The following is a 27,703-nucleotide window of genomic DNA, read 5'->3' on the forward strand; positions in this document are numbered from 1 at the left end:
GTATCTGGGAGGGAGAGGTATTTTTTATAATTTGCCCGACTATATTATTTAACCATTTATAATTTAACCGTTTATAATTTAGTCGTTTACTCAATATTTTCTTAACTGTCTAATTAACATACTTTTTTATTTGTTTTTGTTGTAACAGGAGAGAGAGACTTTGAAAATGGTGAACCACTCCCGGAAGGTTTTCAATCTGTTTAAACCGAATGCTGAGTGGTTTAACGATGCAGTGAGAGCTTCAGGGCTTAGTGGGTTGTGCATGACGGGGTATACCACCATCATCCACGGCATGCAGGGTGCCTTTGTGGAGAGGTGGAACAGGGAGACGTCTTTTTTCCACTTACCGGTTGGGGAGATGACGATCACCTTGCATGATGTGCAGTGTGTTCTCCACTTGCCGATCTGGGGGACGCTGTTGGACCACTCCTGGATCCAGAGGATCGAAGCCAGTGAGTGGATGACGCTCTTTTTGGGTATGGAGCTCGAAGTTGCTGACTTTGAGTGCATGACGACAAATGGGCCTCATATCCGGTTCACCACACTGAGTGCGTATTTCGAGCACCACCTGGTGGCGGCAGCCGAATCTGAGGAGGCGGATAACGCCCTATTTGTGGAGTATCACCGTGCCTGCGCTCTCCGGTGCTGGTACATGTTTGTGGTAGGCGCTGCACTCTTTGTGGACAAGAGTGCAAGGTACGTCGACGTGACCTACCTCCGCTATTTCATGGACTTGACTACCGTTCACCAGTGGAACTGGGGGTCAGCTGTTCTGGCATACCTATACCAGAAACTGAATGAGGCCTCCAACTGGAGGACCAGGCAGTTGATCGGATCCTGCACACTACTTACGGTACGTTTCATTTTAATTATTTCACATTTATTTATGGTTCGTATTTATTTTTAGCTGATTATCGTGTTTGTGTTTCAGAGCTGGATCATCTCCTACTTCCCCCGCATCCACGGCTTCCGCGTTGATTCTGCGTACGAGGACGCCATGCCCAGGGCCGCTCGATACATTCTCAAGAGGGGGAACAATGCAGTGGGACCATACCTTGGGTACCTCGACCGCACGATGCACGATGACGTCTGTTGGAGGCCATTCAGCAACTACACTGATGTTGTCCCCTTTGACGGCATATCGTTATATTCTGGATGGTTGGCATGCGGGACCAACACCATGGTGCAGTATCTCCCTGAGCGGTGCATGCGGCAGTTTGGATATGTGCAGATGATACCCAGGTCACCTTTTGAGGCTGCTCCCGACACAGTGACCCGAGTGCAGCTCACTGGCATATTTGAGGATTGGGAGCGTCATGTGGTCCCGGAGGAGTATCGTCGCATTCGGGTCACCCAGGACTGGCACAGTGTGGAGGGCTATGTAACATGGTTCTATCGGGTGTCACGTCCTCGATGAGACCCGACGCTTCCGGCGCTCCTAGGCCAGCACACAAGGAGATCTTGGAGAACCAGCAGGCCGAGGATGACCACGCCATTGATCTCCTGCCGATCTGCCAGCGGATAGAGATGCTTGGGCGGGACGCGTTGGATCGAGGTATCATTGATCAGGGCGGTCCAGAGGCAGTCGCCGTTATGGAGAGGATCGTCACTGATGCGGGCCGTACGACGGCATACAGGCGGCAGAGGAGGTCCCAGGGAGAGAAGGTTAGGCATACCCAGTAGGGGTCCGGATTCATTTTTTTTGTATCGGATTATATATTTTGCACATTATGACTCGGTCTGTATATATTATTTGAATTTTATTTATTATATTCGTATTTTACGTTGATATGTCGTTTGTTTTGTTCGGTTTTTCCGTTTTGTATATATTATTCGTTTTGTATATCTTTCGTACGGGACAATTAGAAAAACCATAAAAAAATAAATACTTCTGCATAATTCAGAAATGAACTTCCGAATTACACTGAAATATGAAAAAAAAGGTGTTTTCGGAAATGCATCTCCGAAAACACCCCCCATGAGGTGTTTTCGGAAGTGCACTTCCGAAGTCTGAGAAAATTTTTAAAAAAAAGAATACTTCGGAAATGCATTTCCGAAGCAGGGGTAAAGTGGGATTTTCGCTGGGGGTGACCCCCCATAGGGAGGTGGGTAAAGAAAAAACCAAATTATATATCTCATATTCAAACTTGCATACCCACCTAATTATCTTCTATTGATCTGGCATAATAAAAAACTATCTATTTTCTTTACTATCAACAAAAGATAATTTGAGGTATATTTAGATTATGTATAGATCTAATACATCATTTATCCAATAAATTTACTAATTATTTTTTGCTTATATTAAAAAAATAGAGAAAGTACTTACTAACGAGGTGCCAAACATAAATAATCATAAGTTTAAATTGCATCAAACATCAAAATTATATTTTAATTGTAATCTAATTCAATTGATTAGTTACGAAATGATTATAGTGGACATTTTTGTATGGTAAATCGGGTAAAAAATAAAAGAGAGAGAGAGAGAGGGGGGGAGAGAAGAGAAGGAAGATGAAGAGAAAACAAGAAGCCAATGAAGGAAATGGAAGAATCACCATCATCACCATAATCTTCATCTTAATTTATCATCATCTTCTTGATTAAGGTGGGTTATTAGCTAGTTTTATCTTTGGGGAAAATTACATGAAAATTGGTGTTTAGGGTTTATGTAAAGTATTGTTATGCCTTATGTTGTTGTGAAACTATAATGTTATGATTGTGTTGATGTTGAAAGTTATGTTGTGTTGTTGTTTCTTGATGTTATGGCATGTGATCATATGAATTTGTGTTGTCATAGTTGGGAATTCACGAGGTTAAGAAATAATGAAGACGTAGTTATGGATATGTCCTTATAACATGTTAAATTCATGGTTTGAAGTACTTGACCATGTTAGTATATGGTTTGGAATGGTTTAGGATGAGTAAATATTGATAAGTATGTGTTTAGAAGTGGAATTTTTGAAGAAAATACAAGGTACAATCGATTGTATAGCAGAAACACCCAGGAACAATCGATTGTCATCATTAATCTATGAAGAAATATAGAAATTTCCAGGTGACAATTGATTGTTACCCGGCTACAATTTATTGTCATGTGGCTCCGGGTAAAAAAAATTGGGGCAGAATGTTCAAAACAATAGATTATTTTCTAATCTATTGCTTCCATTTGTATTCACCATAAAATGAGTTTCGTAGCTCCATTTGAGGCGTGGTTAGATGCGTTGGAAATATAGTTTGATGCTTGTATACCAAATATAACTTGTTTGATGATTATAAGCTATCATGGATGCTCTATAACTTATAACATGATATGTATTCGTTGAATTAACAATAATTGATCGAATTCCATGATAATGAATACGATTAAACCTAGGATCATAGTTAGATAAGATTATTGGTAAAGATAAACTTTGGTTATGATAATAAATAAGGTTTTAGGTACCCCAGTGTGTACGCATGAGCGAGTTATGAGGGTGCCCGAATGACATGGATGGTGAATGATAATCTAAATGTGATCCTAATTGGATTTGTATGGAAAAATATTATGATATTATGATTGACGAGAATAATCATGTGGTGATTGATGAGTAAAATTACACAGTGATTGATAAGTACGATCATGTAGTGATTGTTGAGAATAATCATGTTTTCAAGAATAACCCTTATTCTTGGTTGTCTTGAGTTCAAGACTTATGAAGATTAGTAACCGACAAAGACGAATCATTGAGACGGATTATTGTAACTCCGTAAAGTGTATTCCACACATTTGAGGTCTGGACTCCATTGATAATATCTAGTGGATAATGAAATCTATATAGTGGATGTATGGTATCCATTGACCATATCTGGTGGAAAGGGCTTTGGTGCATTCCATATTGTGGATATCTGGTATCCATTGACCATGTCTGATAGGGAGTGTAACCAATGCAGTGGAGGTCAGGTGTCCATTAACCATATCTGATAGATAGTGTGATCTATGTAGTGGAGGTCTGAATTCGATTGACAATATTTGATGGATGGTGAAATCTATACAGTGAATGTCTAGTATCTATTGACCATATCTAGTAAATAGCATAGTTTGTGCAATAAAGGTATGGTACCCATCAACCATAACTGACAGAAGAATTAGTAGATCCTTGTGAGCGATTTTGGGCTAATCACCTTTGAGTTTCATATCAAGTGTAGTCGTGAGTATGAAATACATGCATGTTGAGAAGCTAACAGAGCTTCGTTATTTTCTTTGTTTATCTAACACGTGAAGGAGGTACTAGTAGTGACCTATTAAGTTATATGGATACAAGTTCATATATTTCCATACGAAGCAGAAATCCCATTGATACCTAAGTTGCCATTCTACGGTGCGAATGACTTGAATTAAGGTATTGTATTGTAACCCTTTAGAGCCGAGTGGACCCACTCATAATATAGAAGGACCTACTGAGATTATTATCTCACCCCATTATATTGTTAAATTTCAAGTAATTCAAAACATGTCAAGGGAAAAAAACAAAGTTGCTTGAAGATGTCTGTAGATTTTACGATGTTACGAGTAGTTTATGTTGTTTATATGTATATCTAAGTATTTTGATTAGGCACTTTTATATGTCATGTACCATATGATGTACTTAAAATATCTTGGACATGTATATAAATGATGATGTTAGGCACTTATGTTGTATTAGTATCAATTAACAGTGTGTATGATATTATTCTAGATTTATATTATATGGGGTGTTACATGAAAACACAACATGAGGTCTATTGAAGTATTTTATAAAAGAATATGTGCAACTGGATGATGTTTATATTAGAGTATATGGGTTAAGCCTAACTCATTCATACAAAACCGAATTGTAAGCATGGGCGAATCCATATTGAGGCATAGTGTGGTTGTAGCCACACCAAAAAAAGTATGCAGAGAATAGTAAGGCTATGTTTGGGAGTTTGGAGGGGAGGGGAGGGGAGGGCTTTAAAAAATAAGAAGAATTAGGTGAAAAGAATAAAAGGATTTTGAGTAGGAGGGTTTTGGAGGGTTTGGTTTTATTCATAACACCAAAAACCCCATAAAATGGGGGAACTCAAAAATTGTATTGAAGGAGGGTTTTGGAGGGTTTTGAAGGGCTTATATAAATTTTTCAAATATCTTTTAGGTTGTTATACTATTTTGAAAATTAAAAATTTTGTAATGATTATGACTCTTTTATCATTCTAAACAAAATCATTTTTTCAAAAAATGTCAAATATTTCTCTATATTTTTTTAAAAATTCGTTTTCGGAAGCCTTCCCCTCCCCTCCCCTCCAAACTCCCAAACATAGCCTAAAGGATTGAAGTTGCTGACTGTAGAGAGTACAATCACCATCTTGAATAAGAGGAAGCTCTCCAAAAGGTTGCAGTCTGAGGAAATTAGGTTGTCTGTGCTATCACTTGACTTGAAAATACCGGTATAACCATCTTCAAAATAAACTTCTTTTTCAACGAGACACATCAACACCCTTTTCGGAGAACCATGGTTAGACTGTAGACTTTTACCACCATTTTTTCTAGCTAAGAAGTTTCAAGAGTTTAACTTGTTTGTGAATTTGTGTGTGTCAAAGTTAGTTGTTTGTGAGTTTGTAGAAGTTATAATGGAGGGAAGTAAGTGGGGGAAAAGGAAAGTTCCAAGAATGACATTGTCAGTCCCTGGGATTCTTTCAAGTGGCAAATAAATTTTGGCGGTAGAAAATACTAGTATTTACCGACTCTTTCATTAATAAGAAATAAGAAAAGAAAATAATTTTTCATTTAAATAATTTCATTTTCTCCCTAAAATAAATACTTTATTATCTCCACTAAATTTTAGATAAATTCTTAGCTACTCAATAGTTTATTAGAGTATATATGCATATTTATGGAGTTCCTAAAAGTACATAAAAAGTAATAGGTAAAAAACTTCGAGTGTTACACAACTATATAATTTTTAAACTTGAATATATATATATATATATATATATATATATATATATATATATATATATATATATATATATATATATATATATATATATATATATATATATATATGAGTCGAAATTTGTAGGAAAATATAAGTGCAACCTATTTGATAAGATTTATAAGTTTTTAAAGTTGACTTTAGTCTTGCTGAACGCAATTACAAGTCTGGGACACATTTTTCCAGTTATGAAGTTTGTGAAAAGTCACATATGTAACAAAATGAGTGATAAGTGATTAAAAGAACAAATTTAACTTTTATGAAAATATATCTTTTTGAAACATTAAGAACGATGTTATTTTAACTCATATTTAAGAAATAGACGATTTTCACTTTAGATGTATTTCATGAAATAATATTATATATTATTTTTATTATAATTTAGTTTATAATTTCTTTTATGTTTAGCCCCACCAATATATAATGTCTGGATCCGTCCGTGATTGTAAGATGAGTGGTGTTACTTTATATAAACCCTTTACGATTTATCTTTTACCAATATGGGATTTTTGATATTTTACTATTACACCTCCTCATACCTAATACTACTAGATTTCATGTGTGGATATTAACAGTGGGCAATCCATGCTTGGGTGTCTTTAAGGGTGTGCAAGACGGACTACCGCACAAGTCCTCAAATTTATCACAGTTAACCTTTGGTTAAATGGGGCCTCATAAAATGTTTATAATGGTTAAACTGTGGTTAGAAAGGGCCTCTATTTGTTTCTCCATGTTTAAACTACGACTAATCTACACAGGGCCCCCGAAAAAATTGAGACAACTCTGAATCCATGGTAAGGTCGATTAACTCTGATACCATATTAAAGTATGTGGGCTGGGTATAACTGTATGTGGATTAGATCTAACTCATCTTAACAAAATAGATTTGTAAAGTGAGTGGTGTCCCTCCATATAAACCTTTGTCGAAGCTTTATAAATTAGCAACGTGAGACTTTGGAATTTTATAAATAGTTTAATAAATTGTAAAAGTCTATTGTACTTCTTTCGATTTCAAATATAAATCAATATTATTTTTTTTATATTGTTTAAATAATTAATGTATTTAATCTCAAATATGAACAAGATACATCAACTATTTAATAAACGAAAAAGTTAACATGTGCTCTAAGGGCACAGATTAATAAATTATTTATAAAAAAAATATGACTTTATTTCATTAAATTAAATAAATAAATTTTTTCGATCTTAAATATTATTCCACCGGCCTTATAAAATAAGAAAAAATTTACTTTTTACTCATTCATTGTATAATCAATATGTGAACTAATATATAAATTAAATTTATTAACCATTCAATGAATTAAAAAAATCTGTTTTAAAAAAGACTAGAGAGAGTAAATTTTTATGTTTTTGAATTGACATCACAAATATCTATCTCGGATATCCATCCAACTATATATTGAATTGACATAACAAAATATTTTATTTATATTTTTTATTTATATTTTATTATGAACATTTTCTTATATAACTCACACCTGTGATGGAGACAATTTGAATATTAATGATCATCAATGTGGATGTTTATCGGTAGTGTGATATAAAAACATCTTAAAAACACGATAGTGTCATACTTTAATTGCTTATAAAGACGTATATTTTATTTTTTTTTGAAAAGGCAAAATTAATAATTTAACACTATCGTATATTAACTTCCCACCCCATAATGAACTAAGTTAGTGCGAGGGTGAGATAACCACGTATTAAGCCATATTCCACACACATATTCAATTTATAAATTTTTTATTTTTTATTTAATAAAAGATAAACAAAATACTTACACAAATGATTATAAATTTAAATTGCATCATCAACCATCAAAATTATATTATCTTTTCTCTGGTATTATTTATAGTAAATATTGTTTTTTAAAATTTATTTAATAAATAATACTACTATATTTAAATTATTTATAGATCTGATCCTTTTTTATTTTAATAAATCTAAAAAATATTATTTTTACTAGCGTTCAGACGGACACTCTCGTGCCCGTCTGTCTGCTTTTTTTTAATGCGCACAGCGGGAAAAAATAATTATACCTATATTTTTTATGAGAATTTTACTATACACGACATTATTAAAAATAGAGTTATAACACACAATCCTATGTAACATTCAGTTTAAATTTCTCTCTCTCTCTCATATGTCCAGTTTGCTTCATTTTAATTTTTTACGGACTTTTGTGGGCATGAATTTTTTTACATAATTTTACTATTTTTAGGCATAAATTTTAATTTTTTGTAGGGCAGACAAGATTTTAGACTTGCACTCTCGAATATACCCGTTCCATTCCGCCATGTTTTTTCGCAGACTTTTACGGACTGATCTAAATAACGGACATTCTCGTTTGCCACCTCTACATTTTTGTATTTAAGATTAAAAAAAAAATCAAAATCATATAATTTCTCCAAAACTATTAAATATGTACGTCAGCTAGCACAACTCAAAACATTTTTTTATCCCACCTATGACCCAAAAAAAAAAAACATTTTAAATCCGCAGCCGGTGTGATTGGATTCTCTCACACACCATCTTGTCTTGTGTTTTTATATTGTATCTATCCAAAATGGCATCCAGGTTCACGCAGTCCCCAGATTCAACACCTTTCCATTTCCATGATAAAAACATATATTGCCGTTTTTATTAGTAAGACAACAAGACATGATGACACCCTAATCAAGTCTTTGAATATTTAATTAATACAATATAAAAATGAATCCATTAAAATAATTCATCATTCCTAGTCAAATATTACAAATTTTCAAGATGTTGTCAAGTTTAACAAGGAACTGTTTTTTTAATCATGCTAAATGTATTGCATTATTCTGAGGAAAGGAAGTTATCAGCTAGCTTGTTTTTATTTTGGTGTAAGGATTGTTTTTAGGGTCATGCTAACGAGTGCCCCAGGGGCACTCTTTAAGCATTCTAAATAAAGAAAATATTCTTTCAAAAGTTCACCATTTCAATTTTCGATACATTAATTATGCATATTTTCAAGAAAAACTTACTTTTTAAAGCTATTAAAGAGTGCCCCTGGGGCACTTGTTAGCATTTCCCTTGTTTTTATTATGTTATTGAAAATTTTTTGTTTTTAGGAAATTTTTTTTTTTTAAGTGAAAGGTTGGCAAAGCCCCCACAAAATATATATAACCAAAAAGAAGATACAGGAAAAGAGAAGGGGGGGACCAAACCAAAACCCCTTAATGATTAAATCTATAGTTGGAAAGTCCTATAGAATTTCTAGCAAATTCCATGAGGATCTCCCTATGAACCGCATCCCACCAAATAAAATCATTAACAGATAAACCGATGTTAGCAAGTCTATCCGCACATTTGTTCCCTTCCCTATATATATATATGTGTTACCAAAAAATTAATTGATTTTGTATGATGAAGCACATTCTCCCATCTGTTACGAAGCTCCCAAGGAACAATACAAGGTTTAGAAAAAGCTAGAACCACAAACATAGAATCCGATTCAAGCCGAATGTTGCTCCAATTACGCTGTTTTGCAATTTCGACCGCAAGAATAGCACCGTAAAGTTCTGCCACTAAAGAATTTCCATCATCTATGAATTTAGAGAAACTACCCTTATGATTTCCAACGTGATCTCGGAATATACCCCCACAAGCTGCTCGCAAAGGAATGCCCGACGCCGCTCCGTCCGTATTACATTTGATCTAGTGAAGGATAGGAGGATGCCACAAAAATTCTTTAACAATAAACTCATTTGGAGGGTGAACTTTAATGTTGAAATAAGTAAGAAGTTTGAAGTCCAGAATCGAGTTCGAACCAACCTTCGGAGTGTTATTACCGGAGAAAGCAACTTCAATCTTGATTTCATTTAGAAGAGAGGACCAAGTAAGATTTTTATCTTCAAATCTTCTAACATTTCTCGCTTTCCAAATCTTGCTAATGATGCAAATAACCGCTGCCAGCAGAACAACTTTACCTTGGGCCGAGGACAGCTTATTGTAAGCAATCCAAACATCCTCGATAGAGCTGAAACTGTGCGACAAAGCTATCGATAAAAAATTCCAGAATTTAGTCGCAAACGGACAAAAGAAAAAGAGATGATTGGTAGATTCTTCCTGGGTGCCGCAAAGAGAGCATTGAGAAGGGAGATACAACCCTCTGCTAGCTAAGGAGATATCCGTCGGTATCTTGTTATGAAGCAATCTCCAAAAAAGAAGAGAATAAGACGCAGGAGAATGCACTTTCCAGATAATCTTTCCCCACTCGAGATCGTTATGTTTATGATAAAGAAACTCATAAGCAATCTTTAAAGTAAGTATTCCATCAATAGCGGGGGTCCAGACCAGAATGTCTTCTTTTTCTTCTACTGACAAGTGGATAAGAGACAGAATGTTAGCAAGGCCAGGAAACAATACCTGAACATCCAGGGGCAGCCTCCACTTCCGATGAAGAATGTAGGCAACCGCTTTGTCTTTACGGTGCGAAAAAGAGCTGGCAGCAGGAGGACAAGAATCAAGTTCGGCCGAGCCAAACCACTTATCGGTCCAGAAGTTAACTCTCTCCCCATTTCCAATAAGCCAGCAAGAATTACCAATTACGTCATCAAAAGAGGCCTTCATGCTGCTCCAAAGAGAGGAATAAATATGGTACGAGATCCTCCGATTGTTGCGCAAGACTTTGGCTCTAATCAAAACAGCCCATTGCTCCTTAGAGTTAAATAAATCCCAGCATTGTTTTAGGTTTGCAGCCTCATTCAGAGTCACCAGGGATCTCATGCCAAGACCACCCTGAGCATAGGGCCTGCAACAAATGTCCCAAGCAACCGTAACACATTTACGCTTGTCGATGTCACCGCTCCATATGAAATTCCTTGCCCATCGCTGAATGCATTTCAAAACAAAAACCGGCCAAGAGTAAACCAAAAGGGTGTGTATCATCATGCTTTGGATAACCGACTTCACAAGGACAATTCTGCCTACAACAGAAAGGAGAGAAGCTTTCCAAGCCGAGAGTTTAATACAGATACGATCAGCAATACTTTGAAAGTGTAACGGTTTAGGCCTTCCACGGAATATGGGCGCGCCTAAATAATAGAAAGGTACCTGACCCGTGTTGAACCCAAGGCTGGCAGCAATGTAAGAAAGTCTTCTATTGGATATAGATCCGGCATAAATGGTGGACTTTGAAAAGTTAACCTTCTGATCTGAAGCTTCAGCATATCTTCTAAACAAATTTGACAGAGCTATAATTGATCTGTCATCCCCTTTGCAGAATATCATGATATCGTCGGCGTATAAAGCATGCGAGGGAACAAAGGCATTACGAGAGGCTTTGATAGGTTTCACCTTTCTGTTATCGACGAGAGAAGAGATCCCTCTGCTAAGCACTTCCTCTGCCAAACAAAAGAGTAGAGGGGATAAGGGGTCTCCTTGACGCACGCCATTCTTGCAATTGAAAAATCCCACCTACGAGCCATTGAGAGAGACCGATAGAACAGCTGAATTGAGGATGATATTTATCCAATTGCAAAATTTTGCACTAAAACCAAAAGCTTGGAGAACTTTAATCAAGAAGTCCCAATTGAGAGTGTCAAAGGCCTTTGAAATGTCCACTCTGATGGCGAGATTTCCATGCTTACTGCGGGTAGGGAGCAGATTAATCGCTTCCGAGGTGACACTAATACAGTCCTTAATGCTTCTACCTTTTATGAAGGCCCTTTGCTCCATAGAGATCAGAACCGGCATGAACAAAGAGAGCCTATCTGCGATAATTTTTGTTATGATTTTGTATTTGAAATTTGCGAGAGCAATCAGTCTGAATTGGTCAATGGAGTCAGCATTTGGGACTTTGGGAATCAGCACAAGAGTGTTGGTGTTGAAGTTTGGCAGCATCCAATCATCTTTAAAGAATTGAAGAACAGCTCCAAAAACGTCCTCCTTGATGATTTCCAGAACCTTTGATAAAAGAAACCATTGAATCCGTCCGGGCCCGGGGCACTGTCTTTATCCAAGCTCATGACTGCTAAATGAACCTCCTCCATTGATGGCAACCTTGTAAGCTCAGTGTTGTTAGCTTCAGTCATAAGTTGAGGAATGACCTCATTAATGATGCCATCATCCTGCAAAACAGATGAACTATTAAAAATGTTAGTGTAATAAGACACCACGTGCTCAGCCATTTGCTCTCTTTCCGTAACCATGTTTCCATTCACTCTAAGGCAAGAAATCCTCTTTGTAGCTTGTTTAATCATAGCAAGTCTGTGGAAAAAACGAGTGTTTCTATCTCCCTCTGCCTGCCATTTGACTCGCGCCTTTTCTTTCCAAAAAATTTCCTCTCTTTGGAGAGCAATATTAAGATGCAGCTGAGCCTCTTTTTCTGTAGCATCTAAGTTATCCGAATGTCCCTCCTTTACTATCTTCTCCTGAATGTTAAGCAGGCGTTCTTCCGCTAATTTGACATTATCATGCACATTCCCAAAAGTAGTTTTATTCCATTCTTTGAGCTTAACTTTAAGAATTTGTAGTTTCCTTTGAAGAATAAACATTGGGCAACCTACAACCCTGGTTTTCCAGGATTCAGCAATCAAATCCTCACAACTCACATGGGAAGCCCAAGTTTGTAAAAATTTGAAACTAGAAGCAATTTTATATTCCTTTGGAAGGAACTCAAATAGAATAGGATAGTGGTCGGAATTATTTCTAGCAAGCGTTCTACAAGAATTGGTAGCCCATAGATCAAACCAATCTTGGTTGCATATGGTTCTATCCAGACGCCTTTCAATGTGAAGAGATCCCGATCGACCATTTTTCCAAGTGTAGAAAGCACCAGAAGTGGGCAAATGCACAAGAGAGTTAATGTTCGTCCAGTTGTTAAAATCTTCTATCGGGGGCCTAGCTGGAGTTCTGGATCCAAAGTGTTCGTGTGCCCCCAAAATGCAATTGAAATCACCAATATAAGCCCAAGGAAGGTTCCACTGAGACTGTATATGGGATAGGCCGAGCCAAAGAGATCTTCTGGCCACAATATTAGTGGAAGCATACACCGCAGAGATGCCAAAAGAGTTATCTTGAGTCTGAAGAAGAAAAGAAATCTGCTGATTATCCACAGCAATCACTTGAGGTTCGAGATGGGTGAGACAACATCACCAAAGATTAGGATCTAAGCCGTCCCTCTCATTCACAACAAACAGCTTAAGACCTAGTCTATGAAGCCATCTAAAAGGAAATTTTCTAACATCCATCCATGGCTCCGAGATGAAGACGAGATCCGGTTTATTTACAGTGATGATTCTTTTGAGAGCTAATTTTGTAGGAGAATTAGCCAAACCTCTCGCATTCCAATATAAGCACTTCATGGGAGAGACAGAGCAGGTCCTGCTTGAGACCTAGAGGCACGCTTCGCCTTATTTCTCGCTGCTTGTTTCTTCTTTATTATTGGTACTGCATTTGTAAAAGCACCCTCCGTATCTCCCGGTTCTTCCTCCATGTCTGCAAGGTCTGCCCAGGAGTTGTGAAGAAAATTATCTACTTGAGTCTCTAACACTTGAGAAGCATCCACAAACTCAGTAGCCGGGGTTTCGGGTTCTGGTTGAGAAATGAAATTCAGGGGGTTAGGCACTATGATGGGATCCGCATTAACAATGGTTTCCAAGATTGGGTGAACCTCTCCTCTCAAAACCGTGTCTGGAACCTCCACTGTATCAGTATTGCTTGTGCTATTTTTCTGGATGTAGATGGATTTTGTTCTCGGGGCTGAAGTATTCGTTTGTTTCATCATTGATTTGCAGTCTTGTCTAACATGTCCTAACTTCTTGCAGTGCTCACAGAAAGGAGGAATGTTTTCGTATTCTATATCCGCAAAGAACGCAAAACCCGTTCTTTCAACCAAGACATTATGATTAAGAGTTTTTGTTAGATCCATGTCAACTAAGACTCTCACATATTGGCCAAAGGTACGATCTACTCTTGACTTGGAAGATGCAGCATCGATGCAGATCGGTGTTCCCACACAACTGGCAATAGCAAACACAATTCTGGGTCTCCAATATTCCTGTGACAGACCGAAAAGACGTATCCAAACCTGTGCTGAAGTGTTACATTGGAGGGAGGGATTGAAGTCCTTTGTCCACGCAAAGAGTTTCAAAGAGCCTGGGTTAAGGTTGATAGCCCCAAATGCTCTGACTCTTCTCATATCTTCCGGGCTTGCAAAATTAAATTCATAGTATCCCTTTCCTAATGATAACATACCCCAGTTCTTAACCTCAGACCAAGAAAGAGCCAGTTTATCTTTTAACGCAGCTACCGTAAGCGGTGTAGATCCCTTTTTCCATAAAACTCTACCATGAAGGTTGTTTTTGCATTCTGCAATGCCTGCTTCATATTCTTCTTCAGGTATAGTAATGGAGGGTCTGTCCCCTTTGATTACCGGATTGGGAAGTTGTGATAGAGGGATGTCGCAGACCCCTGTGAGAGCTTGTGCAAAAGATCTTGCTTTTTGTGTGTTTGTCGCCTTTGTGGGAGGTGTGGGTTGACTTACTGTTTTAGGGTTATTTGGGGTTTTTGTGTTTTCATCTCTAGTTTCTGGGAATAAATCCTGGATCTCCATGGAAAACGCAGCTGAAGGAAGGCGAAACCGCGGCGGAGCAGCGCAGAGGGCGGTGGAGAAAATTAGGTCATCGTGTTCTCAACAACTAAAATTTGCCTAAAAAACAATTACTACTCCGTTGGTCAGTTCTCTAATAAAAATTGCTGGTATTAAAAATAAAATAAAATTGTTATATATATATATATATATATATATATATATATATATATATATAATATTAATTTTTGAGTACTTACTCTAAGAATAGGTTGTTTTTATTTTGTCCAAATATAGATGATTAATTAAGTAAAAATATTAATTTAACTATTAAATTAGATTCAATTCAAAGGCTATGATTTAAAGTAAGTTAAAAATATTTACTCTTGAAATAAGTTGAACCTCACTCTTAATTTTTTATTAATATATATTTTTACATTACATATATAAGACCTCATGATGTATTTTATGTATATAAAAATGTTGATATCGTGGATATTTTATATGAGCTTTTATGAGCCGTTTGCAAGGCCTATGGAAAAGTCCAATCGCAAGCACTAAAGAGAAAGATGCATAAAAGAAAACAGTGGATTTTTGTTCATGTGGAGGACATACCATCACACCCCCACCACATCTCTCACCAGCATCTTGTGCCTTAAGGTTAAAGTTAGTTCCATTTCAACTAACACTCTAACAAAATGCTCGAATGTTCTATTAAACATAGGTTTCGAGGCAATAACATTTGCGCAGATTGGAGTACCAACATTATTTGCTACGACAAAAGGATACAAGGATTTAATTACTCTTTAAAGAGGCCATGAAGTATTCTTATGCATATTAGGGTTGAAATTCCTAGTTCCCTCCTAGTCCACTCAAACAATTTAAGATAACATCTTTAGATTCCACGAAGGAGAAGACCTTACTCGCCTTACATCCTCGAGACAAGAAAATGAAAACTCGTAAAAACGTTTTTCCAAGGAAATGATGGCCATTCAGAGAGATTCTTCCACAACGATGATATCTTGTTCTTCAAGGCAACAACGATCAACAAAGTACTCTGATAGGGCGAACGTTTTAGCCTATGATGATACCCTTTTAAGGACGTCTTTCAGCCTATCTCGCTCATTAACTAGTTGTTTCACTATCTCCTGTCTTTTAGAAAGAGATTCCTTGGCCATAACGAGTTTGGCCTTTAGTTTGCCCATGACTATGGTGTGGTTCTCATGGAGGACTTGCTCCATCAGCAAGTCCATAAACATATGATTTTCCACTATGTCAAACAACTTCTTAGGTGACATCTGACGGATGGCCTGATAGCCTCCAGGAAAATCTTCATAGAAAGGAAAACAAACGACAATAAACTTTATTGCATCCAAAGTTGGTCTAGTTCACATCGAGGAGTGTTAGGGTGGGTCAGGTCGAATTGGCAAGTTATTTAGTGGTTCGCCCTTTCTGTCCTCTTCCAAGACCACACTAGGATTGTCATTTAGGGCCGAGGAAGAACTCCTGCCTTGCTTCAAGGTCTTTGAGGGGCAAGTCTCGACGAGGGCGTTGCCTTTGGCATACATATTGTTTCCTTTTGTGATAAGACCGCCTTTGTGATTCTTTGGACTGTTATTCAATTTCTCTTGACACCCAACCTTCTTTTTGGCCAAATGAGCTTTCCTTTAGCGATTGGGATGGACAATATTTCTCTACAAAAAGGAATAAAGAAAGTTATAAGTAACAAGGTGAGTAAATAGTCATAACAAATTGAGGATTGCTATAGTCTAAGAATTACACTAATATTTATCTATCTCACAACTCTTTCCATGATCTAATTCAATTATGGTACGAGAGCTCACAAACTCAAATTCATCTAGAAATTGAACTACCTCCCTCTCACTATGGGAAGGTAGGCTAAAATAAAACCAATTATCAACAGTTACAAAAAGATTCCCCATGTCTCTAACACGTGTAAGGAACCCATACCGATTTGAATTCTCAAAAGGATCCCATCAGTAATTGCATTTAATGTTGCACATGCATTTACCTAAAATACTCGAGGACTCAACTTAATTGACGTTTGAAAACTCACCTCAAGTGACCCTTGATGGACCCGCCCCACGATTTGCTTGAAGGACTCACCCCATGATCTACTTGAGGGACTTGCCCCAAAGACGACATTAACTGCCGGGGTAGCATAAAATTGAAGATTAAAGGCAATCAAACTAAATCACTTCATTATTGATAAGCCCATGTATTTGATGGACCGTGTACCAGTATAATTGTTTTTGGCCCTATAATGAGATAAGTTTATCAAGCCTAAAAGAAAATGCATATAGAAAGCAATATGAAACCTTGTTGAGGGTGGGTGAATACCCGTGCTGCCTAAAATCAGGTTTCTAGTCGCTAAATGGTCACAGCATACCCTATAAAACATTAAGAGTGAAATGTCCTTAAACACTAACGATATATGCAAAATTACTCAAAGAGAAAAACCATGTTCTCTTGGATAATAAGGGAAATAATGATTTCCACGTCCCACATCTTGAGAGAAAAGTACGATAACCAATTCTTATATCCTAAGACCCATACCCAAAATATTTCTATAAATACCTCAACCATAGAGTTGAGGAAGAATTTTTTTTATAAATATCACATCTAAACGAAAAAGAAAATCGTTAGAATCCAAATAAAAAAAAAGTTATTCTATGTGAAAATGAACCATAAATAACCACTTTTTAGTGAATGATGAAAAAGCCACCGGCATTCTTTTTTAGGAAGGAGGCCGTTAGATCTATCACTTTCTTTTAACTTAACCATACATTATTTAAATAAACTTAAATATTATTAGATTACTCATTTTTTTTATTTAAAATAGTTAATTTATAAATATTAACAATTTATAAAATATATTAAAAAAAATATGGTAACTACAAATAAACTATTTAACTAATCGATAGTTGAATAAAAAATGATTTAAAACTTTTTAATTAATTTTAATAATTTAAATACTAAATTAATATAAAAATTATAATTTATACAATATAATTGCTAATGAAAATAAGTTTTATATCCAGAAGATAGGAGTTCATACTGATGGTATGTGTGTTTTCTGTGATGCAATGGAGACATGTGACCACCTGTTTTTCGACTGTGCTGTCACGAAAGTTGTTTGGCAACAAGTTCTTAACTGGTTGAAGCTGAACCATATTCCACAAGAGTGGAGTAGAGAACTACGGTGGATCAGTGAGCACACTAAAGGTAATAGCAAATCTGCCAAGATTCTTAAAATGTGCATAGCTGAAGCTGTTTACTATATCTGGATTAAAAGGAATAGAAAGGTGTTTACAGGCCCAAATGAGGAGAATTTACTTGTTCAGGACATTTTGTATAGGGTAAAAGGGAGAGTGGCTCATAACAGTAAACTCAATTTATTTGTTGATGCCCTTGATTAGCCTTAGTTAGTAACTTAGGCCTAGTTTTTATGATACTTGGATCCTTTGGATCAGTTTTGTACCTCAACTGTTTTTTTTGGAATATATATATATCCTATTTGCTCCAAAAAAAAAAGAATATTTCTTCTTTTATATATATATATATATATATATATATATATATATATATATATATATATATAAAGAGTTAATAGGTGTGAATATATTTTTATATTTTAATATTTGTGTATTTTTATATTTATTGAGTTTTAAGAGTCTTATTTTGATCTATTATTTGTTAGAGATTATTTTATGTATTATTTGGTTGGCAAGGATGTTTTGCTTTTGGTAGGTTAATATAATTTTAGTGCATGCTTACGTGGCATTAACAGTTTCAATTTCAATCAAATATTAAACCATAAAAAATAAAATTTAAAAAATGAAAACCTGGTTTCCCTTTCCCCACGTTTCTTCTTTCTTTTTACAACTGTACCACAATTCAAATATTCTTATTTTTCTTTAAAGAAATTTATTCATTTTTTAAACCATAGAATATAAAATTTATTTTCACGGGTCCACATTCTGTTATATCTTTCAACCTCGTTCCTCCTCAAATCTCCACCATCGCATTCACTTCACATTTTCTCACTCACCACGCGCCATCACTCGCCCACGCGCTGATCAAACCAATGCGCCTGCGGTGCGCATGGAGATAACATCCTTCGCATCGCACAGTTACTCCGACCTCCCCTCCGCCGCCATGCCGTCCAACGCCTCCGGTTCATCTCGTCCTATCAGAGTCATCCCTATGCAACACCCGAACGTTGCGTCTTCCTCTTCGCTTCCTCCGAATGTCGCGTTTTCACAGTGGACTTCAAAGCTCCGGCGAATGACGTGGCTCGAATGGTTAGAGTTTTTTCTCCCGTGTTCCCGGTGGATTCGCATCTACAAATGGCGCGAGTATTTTCAGGTGGATCTTATGGCTGGTATCACTGTCGGAGTTATGCTCGTTCCTCAGGTAACGATTTTCTCCGTTTAGTTCTTTGAAAACGAAAACAGTAGAAAATGTTTCCATTTCCGTTTATTTTTCCTTTTTCTTTTCTTTGAATAGTTTATTCAGTTTAATCTTATACTAATCAAGTTATTTTTGTTCATTCAGTCGATGTCATATGCAAAATTGGCCGGACTTCAACCAATATATGGACTCTGTAAGATTGCTTAACTACTAAGCTGTTGATGAAGTTTTCCGATTAAGCACAAACTCCTTCCACTCACCATTATAAGCAAATTTTCAGGTTCATCCAATCACTGATGCACCTGGTCTATATATAGACCAGATACATCGATTATTCAATGAATCTAAAAAATAATTTCAATCACTAATATACCTGGTCTATATATAGACTAGAAACATGGATTATTCATTGAATTTAAAAATATATATATTTTTGCTTATAATGATGACCAGAGCGAGTATAATCAAAATTCATTTAGAAGTAGATATGATTAAAGTTAAATGTTTTTTATGATGCTGTTAAACATGATTACAGTGCATATAAGTCTTTACACGGACTATGTATATGAATTAAGTACGCGAGTTTAGTTTTGATATACTTTCAACAAACCACAGTCAAATATTTGTTACTCTAGAAGTAGATGCGATTATAGGCAAAGGTTGGTCTTCTGATTATGATTGATTGATGATTTAGATATTATTTACACCAACGGTGTATATGAATTAAAATCATAGTATAGTAGTTTTAATTTTCCTAATTTTCTAGTAATTTTTGTGATACAAGCAAATTTTCTAACGGTTGTCCTGAAAATTTTGAAGCGTGAAGTTTGCTGTGTAAAGTTTCTTCAGGAGTTAGTGATTCAGTTTATTTTAAGCAATCGAGTAAGTAGGAAAAGTATGCTTGAAGGGGTTTGTGTGTTAGATTTAACGAAAGTCTTTGATGTTTTTTTTCATTTTTAGATTTGCATCTTACAAAATAGTATTTGCCAAACCAGCTAAATTAGCATGTCTTGAAGTTTTATGTTTATGAATATCATCTCTCATTGAACTAATCAACAGTATTGCTTATGCCATGTAATGTTGATGTCTATGAAATTCTAGCTTTTTGCTCTCATTAGTTGTCTGTTCTTATTGTTTTTTTTAACACTTCATGTTGTTGAATTCTGTGTCATCAATCTTTATGTATCATGAAATTTGAAGTAATATTTGGTAATTAATTTTTTTCCTCTTTGCAAGGAAGACTCTGGGTTTGTGCCTATATTTATGTACGCCATATTTGGGTCTTCTCGCCAGCTTGCAGTCGGTCCGGTAGCATTGGTTTCTCTTTTGGTCTCTAATGTTCTTGGTAGCGTAGCTGATACATCCAGTGAATTATACACAGAGTTGGCAATTTTATTGGCCCTTATGGTTGGGGTACTGGAGTGCATAATGGGACTATTGAGGTATTTTCTCTCTCTTTCATATAGGGCTGCAGAAACAGAGTTTTCTTCTTTTGTCTTTATCTCCTAGGACATCTTCTATAATAACTAAATATTAAATTGTACTTTTACCTCAGTGATCATGCATCTAAACATGTACAAATGATCAATTGATTATTTTGATATGCCATTGCCAATAAACATTGCTGCAGTTTAGCCATTATAATTATAATGGCTTAAATTACATACATACTACTTTATTTTAATGGCGAGAGGAGGGTTTGAACTTTTTTATCAGTTACATGGTTTTGACAACTTACTAGTCAGCATCAAGCCTGACTTTTCTCATGAAAGTGTTTTGATGGATAACCTATAAGTACCTGTCTTGGTTTTTACAGGCTTGGGTGGCTGATCCGTTTCATTAGCCATTCTGTAATATCTGGCTTTACAAGTGCTTCAGCTATTGTGATTGGTTTATCTCAAGTAAAATACTTTTTGGGGTATGATATAGACAGAAGTAGCAAGATTATACCGTTGGTTAAAAGTATAATAGCTGGAGCTGATAAGGTATGCAATAAATTTTGAAAATGAATTTCCATTAAAGTTTCTTCTACTAGGTGTGATTATCTACCAAATTTTCTGGTTAAAAAACATATGGTTGTAGTTCTAGAATACCTATAGATGTTACTAAATTATTTAGGATACTAAAGAAATTAGGATAAAGTTTGATGAAATACAAAGTTAGGTTTTGTAGGGTGGACTATTGGTGGAAATGTATTTGTTGCGTTTTTAATATTTATTTCATTAATTTAATCGATGGACAATTTTTCCATACGATACACAGGGTTTTATATACAGAACAGAACACGACTATTATTAGAATAGGGCACAAGGTTAAAAGAAAATGATGCCTATTAGTTCTACTAAAAAGAGTGAAACCAAAGAGAAAAGAACAGGATGTCCTGTTCATGCATCAAACCCCTAGTTAGGGATAACTTATTAACTGCACCGATGTAGTGAACCCTACTTGCCAAATTGGGAGTTTGGGTTTGATGGCTTCTTGGTTCAATTCATGTAAGGAAGGACAAGAACTTTTTAGGAACAGATGTTTAATTTTTCAGAGTGAATTAAGTCTCAGAAGGTCAGAAAAGCAAATGAAAGAGAATACTTTTGGGAAGAAAACTAACTTCACATTTATGATTCCTTCAGCATCATACTCAGAAATCAGAATTGAACAAGAAATTTGAATAAATGCATAAGTAACATTCAAATAGACCTCATTTAACTCATCCTAAGAGGATTATTAGGATTTAGTTTAGCTTCCCGTTAAACCCATGCAGGAAACATGAAAACTAAAATAGTGGCTAGTAATACCAAAGTAATAGTATAAACTAAATTAAATTGATATGTAGGGACCAATGATTTTCAAGGATTTTTAAATAGGTTCCTAGTTTGCATTATTAACTTAGGTCTTTTTAGAAGGTGAGGGAATTTGCTACTGATAACCTTGAATTTGCATATTATATACATAGTAGTTAAATGAACTGGTATTTATGGCTAAAATTGTAGCTTTGAGCAGTTCTTCAGATGCCAGTTATCCTTTTCTAGTAGACATTTAGGAAATCATTATTTTTAATGTACTTTATCACATTGCTTGATCATAAGTTAAAGTTCAATTTATTTCAATTTAACAAGTTAAAGTTCCCTCTAAAGTTTGTAATACATTATTTTGAAGTTCAGCCTGCAATGATCTTTTACTTAATGCTTTTAAATCATCATTTATGTTCAGTTGTCTATCTTTTCTTTTTTCTGAAGTTGTTCTGGTGCCATACCCATCAAACCCCTTAATTTAACAGAAGTGTTTTTCCTTTTGTAGTTTTCATGGCCCCCTTTTGTAATGGGATCAGTTATGCTGGCAATACTTCTTGTCATGAAACATCTGGTATGAATCTATCAATCAATCTCTGATGTTTGGTTAAATACTTATATTACTTATGAATATCCTGCTCATTGTATGATGTTATATATCCAGGGAAAATCGAGGAAATACTTGCGATTCTTGAGGGCTTCAGGTCCTCTTACAGCAGTGGTTCTGGGAACGCTTTTTGTAAAAATATTTCACCCACCATCAATTTCTTTGGTAAGAATCAAATGGATCTTGGTGAAGCTACAAAACTAGATTTAAAAATTAGATAATTAAATTAAAGCCTTATGTTATTATAATTTATACCCCTCTATAATTGCTGTGCATAAAATTGCTAAAAAATATATTCAAAAACTTTGATAGTTTTCTTCTTGGAAAAACAGTAATAACTTACGTGGTTGATCCTACTGACTTAATTAACTACTCTTGGTTATGACTTTAATCCAAATACACGTTGTTCATGTTAGTTTGCTTTTTGTTTAAAGAATTGGATATTGGATAATGTATTGTATTCAGATTCAAAAACAGAAATATACTAGTTCCTATTTTGCTGAGTTAGTTCCAATTTTTACCTAATTGAACTAATACTTATAAAAAATATGAATGCTTCTAGTTTTCTTTTGGCATGTATTCGCTTGACACTGACATTGAAAATGACTTTGAAAACTATCTCCCAGATGTGATTATAGTTTTGTGCACTGAACCAGTAAAATTCGTATCAAATTTTGTTTTGTACATTTTCTTTTCAATTGATATTTTAGAGCTTTTTATCTTTGTGTCTTCTTGAAGAAGCCAGCTTTATTGAAGATTATTCTAAATATTCATTTAACCCGTCAATATATTATAAAAACTACTGTTTTAATTCAATGACAAACCCTATTTATAAAATCATTTGAGTCTACTGCCACACTGTGCTCCAAAAAGTTTGTTGTGGCCCATTCATTTTCTCTGCTCCCCTCTCTAAATTGACTGTCCTAACTAAGAAATCCGGGCTTTGTTGTCTGGTGTGGTCATTCAGTTTTTGATATTTTAAGTACTACTAGATATGAAAATTGCTTTAATCTTCTCTGAGTTACTCCTTATTTTGTTGGCATGGATGTTCTTTTGTGAATGACTACCATGACTAATTTGGGCCAGTGATTCACCAACATTTTAATGAAGCTGATATCAATTAAATTAACTTGATAAAGGTAATTGTTTTTTAATTAGGTGGGAGAGATACCGCAGGGCCTCCCCAAATTTTCTGTTCCAAGAGCTTTCGAGTATGCACAGTCCTTAATTCCAACTGCTTTTCTTATAACTGGTGTGGCTATACTGGTAAGATTTCTGTTTTCTCCTAATGAATTTTCCTTTTAGTTTAATTGAAGTAATAAATTGGTAACTTTGTTCTCAAATTCACTAAATTTTCAATATACAGGAATCTGTAGGAATTGCAAAGGCATTAGCTGCAAAGAATGGGTATGAGCTGGATTCAAATCAAGAGGTATATTTCTTTCCAAAATATATTTACATGTACAACTCCCTGATTGTCTCTGTTTTACATAAGTATGTCCGTTCAAGTTATGCATCCTCAAAATTTGAGCAATACTGCTCCAACCTATAAGTGGATATGTAAGGGGTACCTCCCTAGTAGTATTGTCAAATTTCTTCCCCGAAATGGCAGATAAAGTGCCAAGCCGCCATAGGCCGAATCGGCATATAGATGTAGTAGATTTTTGTCTGGCCGCTATAATCCTCCATGCCACGGATATATCTGTTCCCTCGGTTTATTCAAGAGTCTAATTGGTAAGCTAGTTTGCTTTTCTAGAAAATGGCTTTTGTATTGCTGTAGTTAGTTATAGGAAATAAGACAGGTTTCTGTTTTGTTGATAAAAATAATGCTCTGTAATTATTCTTCTGAATGATTTTGAACAGTTGTTCGGTCTTGGTGTTTCCAATGTTCTTGGTTCATTCTTTTCAGCATACCCCACCACAGGTCAGACTTCTATTTGACTTTGAAACTTACAGTAGGTAGTCAATACTTTGTAGTTGGCTACTTGGCTTTTGGTACCAAAGCATCATCATATTTCCATATTATGTTTTACCTGAGATGAATATAAATCTTGAATTGATTTTTTCCCCTTTTAAATGAGTTATGCAGGATCCTTTTCAAGATCAGCTGTTAATCATGAAAGTGGTGCTAAATCAGGAGTATCTGGAATAGTTTCGGGGATCTTAATTACATGCGCACTTTTGTTTCTAACGCCACTATTTGAGAGCATACCTCAGGTTTGCTACAAGTTTTTATAGGTCATTTATGTCATGTTAAAAGTGTTTTTTTCCTGATGTGATCCGAGTCAGACTATTTTTTTTTTTTAAATTGGAGATTAATTTGATCATTCACTGGTTAATATAATAATTGATTTAAGGACCAAATTATTAGAGAAAGGGCAACCTGGTTGGTTGTATGGAGCTCCTGTCATAATGGCTCAAACAAGGGAAGGGCCAGAGTTATTTTGGATCTTTTGTAGAGAGCCTTACCTTGTATTTTCCAAAGCCTAATTCCATGGCTCAAACCCGCGACCTCCGGTCACATGGAAACAAATCTAAACTTTGCGCCAAGGCATCCTTTAATTTAAGAACCTAATTGATTTCCAAATTTTTTTAGAGAATCATCTTAATATGCCCCTACACATCTATTGAGTAGTTTGATTTTTTTACCCAATGACATTCCATAGGACATACATTAAGGCTAGCAAAATTATTGAGCCGTTTTCCAATTTCTTTTCATTAAATTCTAAATTTGTATTACTTTATTCCTACTTTGTTACACCGACATAATACTAATTTTGAATATTATGTTTGCAATCCAGTCTGCTCTTGCTGCCATCGTGATCTCTGCTGTGATTGGTCTGGTAAGCTTGCTCTTTGTGCCGATATATATATATATATATATATATATATATATATATATATATATATATATATATATATATATATATATATATATATATATATATATATATATATATATAATTGAGATACATTTTTATGTTGGTGATAATATAAATATTGATAATGATACATCCTAAATATGAATCTTAATTTTTTGACTCCATCCTTATTCAGACTGTTGCGAGATTTTATTCGACATTGGTAACATACAATGGTACAATAATCTAGTTTGTTTTCATTGTGAAATCAGTTACCAAACAAAATTCTAATCGATACTGATAACATACATTAATCTAGTTTAGTTTCTATGTGAAACTTACAAATATGTTTATTTAGTTTATAGTATTATTCCATTTTGCAAAGCATTTGTTTCGTTAATAAATATCTAGCTTGTATAGAATATTTTGTTGCCTATCCCATTTGTTTTTATAATTTGCTTATTCACAATCAAAATGATGTATTTTAGAAAACTTGAGTTAGCTTCCATATCTTGTATGTCTAAACTCACTGATCACGTTTGCTCTTGATCAGTTTACAACATCTAAGCATTTATTTTAACTGCTAAACATAATTTTTTCAGGTAGATTATGATGAAGCCATTTTTTTGTGGCGTGTAGATAAAAAAGATTTTCTTCTTTGGACCATTACTAGCACTATGACATTGTTCCTTGGTATTGAGATTGGCGTACTTGTTGGGGTGAGTACAAGGGGAACTTTCTTATGTTAATAAGTAATTGTCACATGACTCTCATAAGGGTTTTGAAATTGTAGGTTGGAGCGTCACTTGCTTTTGTCATTCATGAGTCAGCAAATCCACACATTGGTAAAGTTTATTTGGTAAATTGAGGATATAATGTGTTTGTTCAAGTGCATGAAGATAGATAGATACACATGGTGTAAAATATGTTGGTTTCTTAATACTATTGTTTGTGGTGTGCTGCAGCTGTTTTGGGTCGTTTGCCAGGGACAACGGTTTATAGAAATGTTAAACAGTATCCTGAAGCATATACATACAATGGAATTGTAATTGTTCGTATTGATGCTCCTATTTATTTTGCAAATATCAGTTACATAAAGGACAGGTAACAATAAATGAGTTGTAATTGACATATATCTGATCAAGATTATTGTTTAATTGATTTAGAGTTCTATATCAGGTTGCGGGAATATGAAGTTGTTGTTGACAGCGCTACAAGACGTGGACCCGAGGTAGAAAGAATCAGTTTTGTGATTCTAGAGATGGCGCGTAAGTGCTGCTTAACCTGTGCACAAAGAAGCATTAACTGCATTTTCATGCGTCTTAATACTATTATAAGCCAACATATTTCTGAGCATTCTGGGATTTTATATCTTGATTTTTTTTATTTCTTTTATTCTCTCTTTAGTTTTATGGTTGTTCATGCTTTCTTTTATACTATATCTTCTCATAAACTCAATTATTAAAGATGGTGATGAAAATTAAGTCTCGTTTGTTCTATGATGTGGTTATGATGGATGCAGCTGTGACCTACGTAGACTCTAGTGCTGTTCAGGCTTTGAAAGACTTGTATCAAGAGTACAAATTACGGGACATTCAGGTATAGCGAGATTTTTGACTTTTAACGATTGTTTAACTCGAGAAATTATCAGACAAGTCCTTTATTGCTCTTCCCACCAACACACTTTATCTTTTTTACTTTGCAGATTGCAATATCCAATCCAAACCCAGATATTCTGCTTACTTTGTCTAAGTCCGGTCTGGTGGAGTTGATAGGCAAAGAATGGTACTTCGTGAGAGTACACGATGCTGTTCAAGTTTGCTTGCAGCATGTTCAAAACTTGAAACCAGGATATGAAAGTTCACAATCATCACGCTCTTCTTCATCAGAAGACAAACCAAGCATGTTCTCACAATTGTTTAAACAGAGAGATAGTCGTACAACTACCGACTTAGAGTCTGGTAATGGAAGACCTCCACTTGCCCCGATCAGAGATTCCCAATCGGAGCCATTGTTGCCAAAAGAACTGCCAAAAGAACGTTGAAGTTCACTTTGTATTGTAAAGATATGTTTTTTTTTGTTTGGAAAAACCAACTCTATATTATAAAGAGAAAAAAGAACTATTGTAAAAATATGTAGTTAGTCATTCTTTCAAGGTGAAATGAAAGGTAATCAAGCGAGTGTTAAACAATTATGATCTATGTAATATTTGATTGGCAAGTTGTTGTAAATTGTAAAATATACTGAATGAAATTCTATGAAAGAATTTTTAGTGTATATACTATGCTCTGGTATCTTAAAATCTTTGTTTTTGCCAAGAAGCTGGTGACACTGTTAAATGATGCACCCAAATCTCCATAATACTCACCTCCAGCACACCCTGGCTTCATGCATTTGAAATGGTCTGCTAACAAGTTACATCAAAACTTTGTTAGAAGATACCAGAT

General features: G+C 35.2%; 3 protein-coding genes across 3 annotated transcripts; 1 reads left to right on the forward strand and 2 right to left on the reverse strand.

Moving 5' to 3' along the window:
* Positions 1 to 9,251: 9,251 nt before the first annotated feature.
* LOC131634556 (uncharacterized) lies at positions 9,252 to 13,342 on the reverse strand. The gene is made up of 6 exons (XM_058905227.1): positions 13,169 to 13,342; positions 12,020 to 13,060; positions 11,550 to 11,942; positions 9,810 to 11,453; positions 9,378 to 9,692; positions 9,252 to 9,275 (listed from the first exon to the last, which is right to left on the reverse strand). The coding sequence occupies exons 1-6, from the start codon at positions 13,340 to 13,342 to the stop codon at positions 9,252 to 9,254; spliced, it is 3,591 nt and encodes a 1,196-aa protein (XP_058761210.1).
* Positions 13,339 to 14,592, reverse strand: LOC131634557 (uncharacterized). The gene has a single exon (XM_058905228.1). The coding sequence runs from the start codon at positions 14,590 to 14,592 to the stop codon at positions 13,339 to 13,341; it is 1,254 nt and encodes a 417-aa protein (XP_058761211.1).
* A 3,961-nt stretch (positions 14,593 to 18,553) lies between these two features.
* Positions 18,554 to 27,533, forward strand: LOC131634564 (sulfate transporter 4.1, chloroplastic-like). Its single transcript, XM_058905234.1, has 17 exons — positions 18,554 to 19,005; positions 19,147 to 19,195; positions 20,243 to 20,444; positions 20,819 to 20,987; positions 22,297 to 22,362; positions 22,453 to 22,560; positions 23,554 to 23,661; positions 23,762 to 23,827; positions 24,259 to 24,319; positions 24,485 to 24,612; positions 25,197 to 25,238; positions 25,859 to 25,975; positions 26,050 to 26,101; positions 26,222 to 26,360; positions 26,436 to 26,524; positions 26,779 to 26,855; positions 26,962 to 27,533. Exons 1-17 carry the CDS (start codon positions 18,694 to 18,696, stop codon positions 27,298 to 27,300), a joined length of 2,124 nt encoding a protein of 707 aa, XP_058761217.1. The 5' UTR covers positions 18,554 to 18,693; the 3' UTR covers positions 27,301 to 27,533.
* Positions 27,534 to 27,703: the final 170 nt, after the last annotated feature.

This window comes from Vicia villosa, unplaced genomic scaffold, assembly GCF_029867415.1.
Source record: "Vicia villosa cultivar HV-30 ecotype Madison, WI unplaced genomic scaffold, Vvil1.0 ctg.001315F_1_1, whole genome shotgun sequence".
Lineage (NCBI taxonomy): Eukaryota > Viridiplantae > Streptophyta > Magnoliopsida > Fabales > Fabaceae > Vicia > Vicia villosa.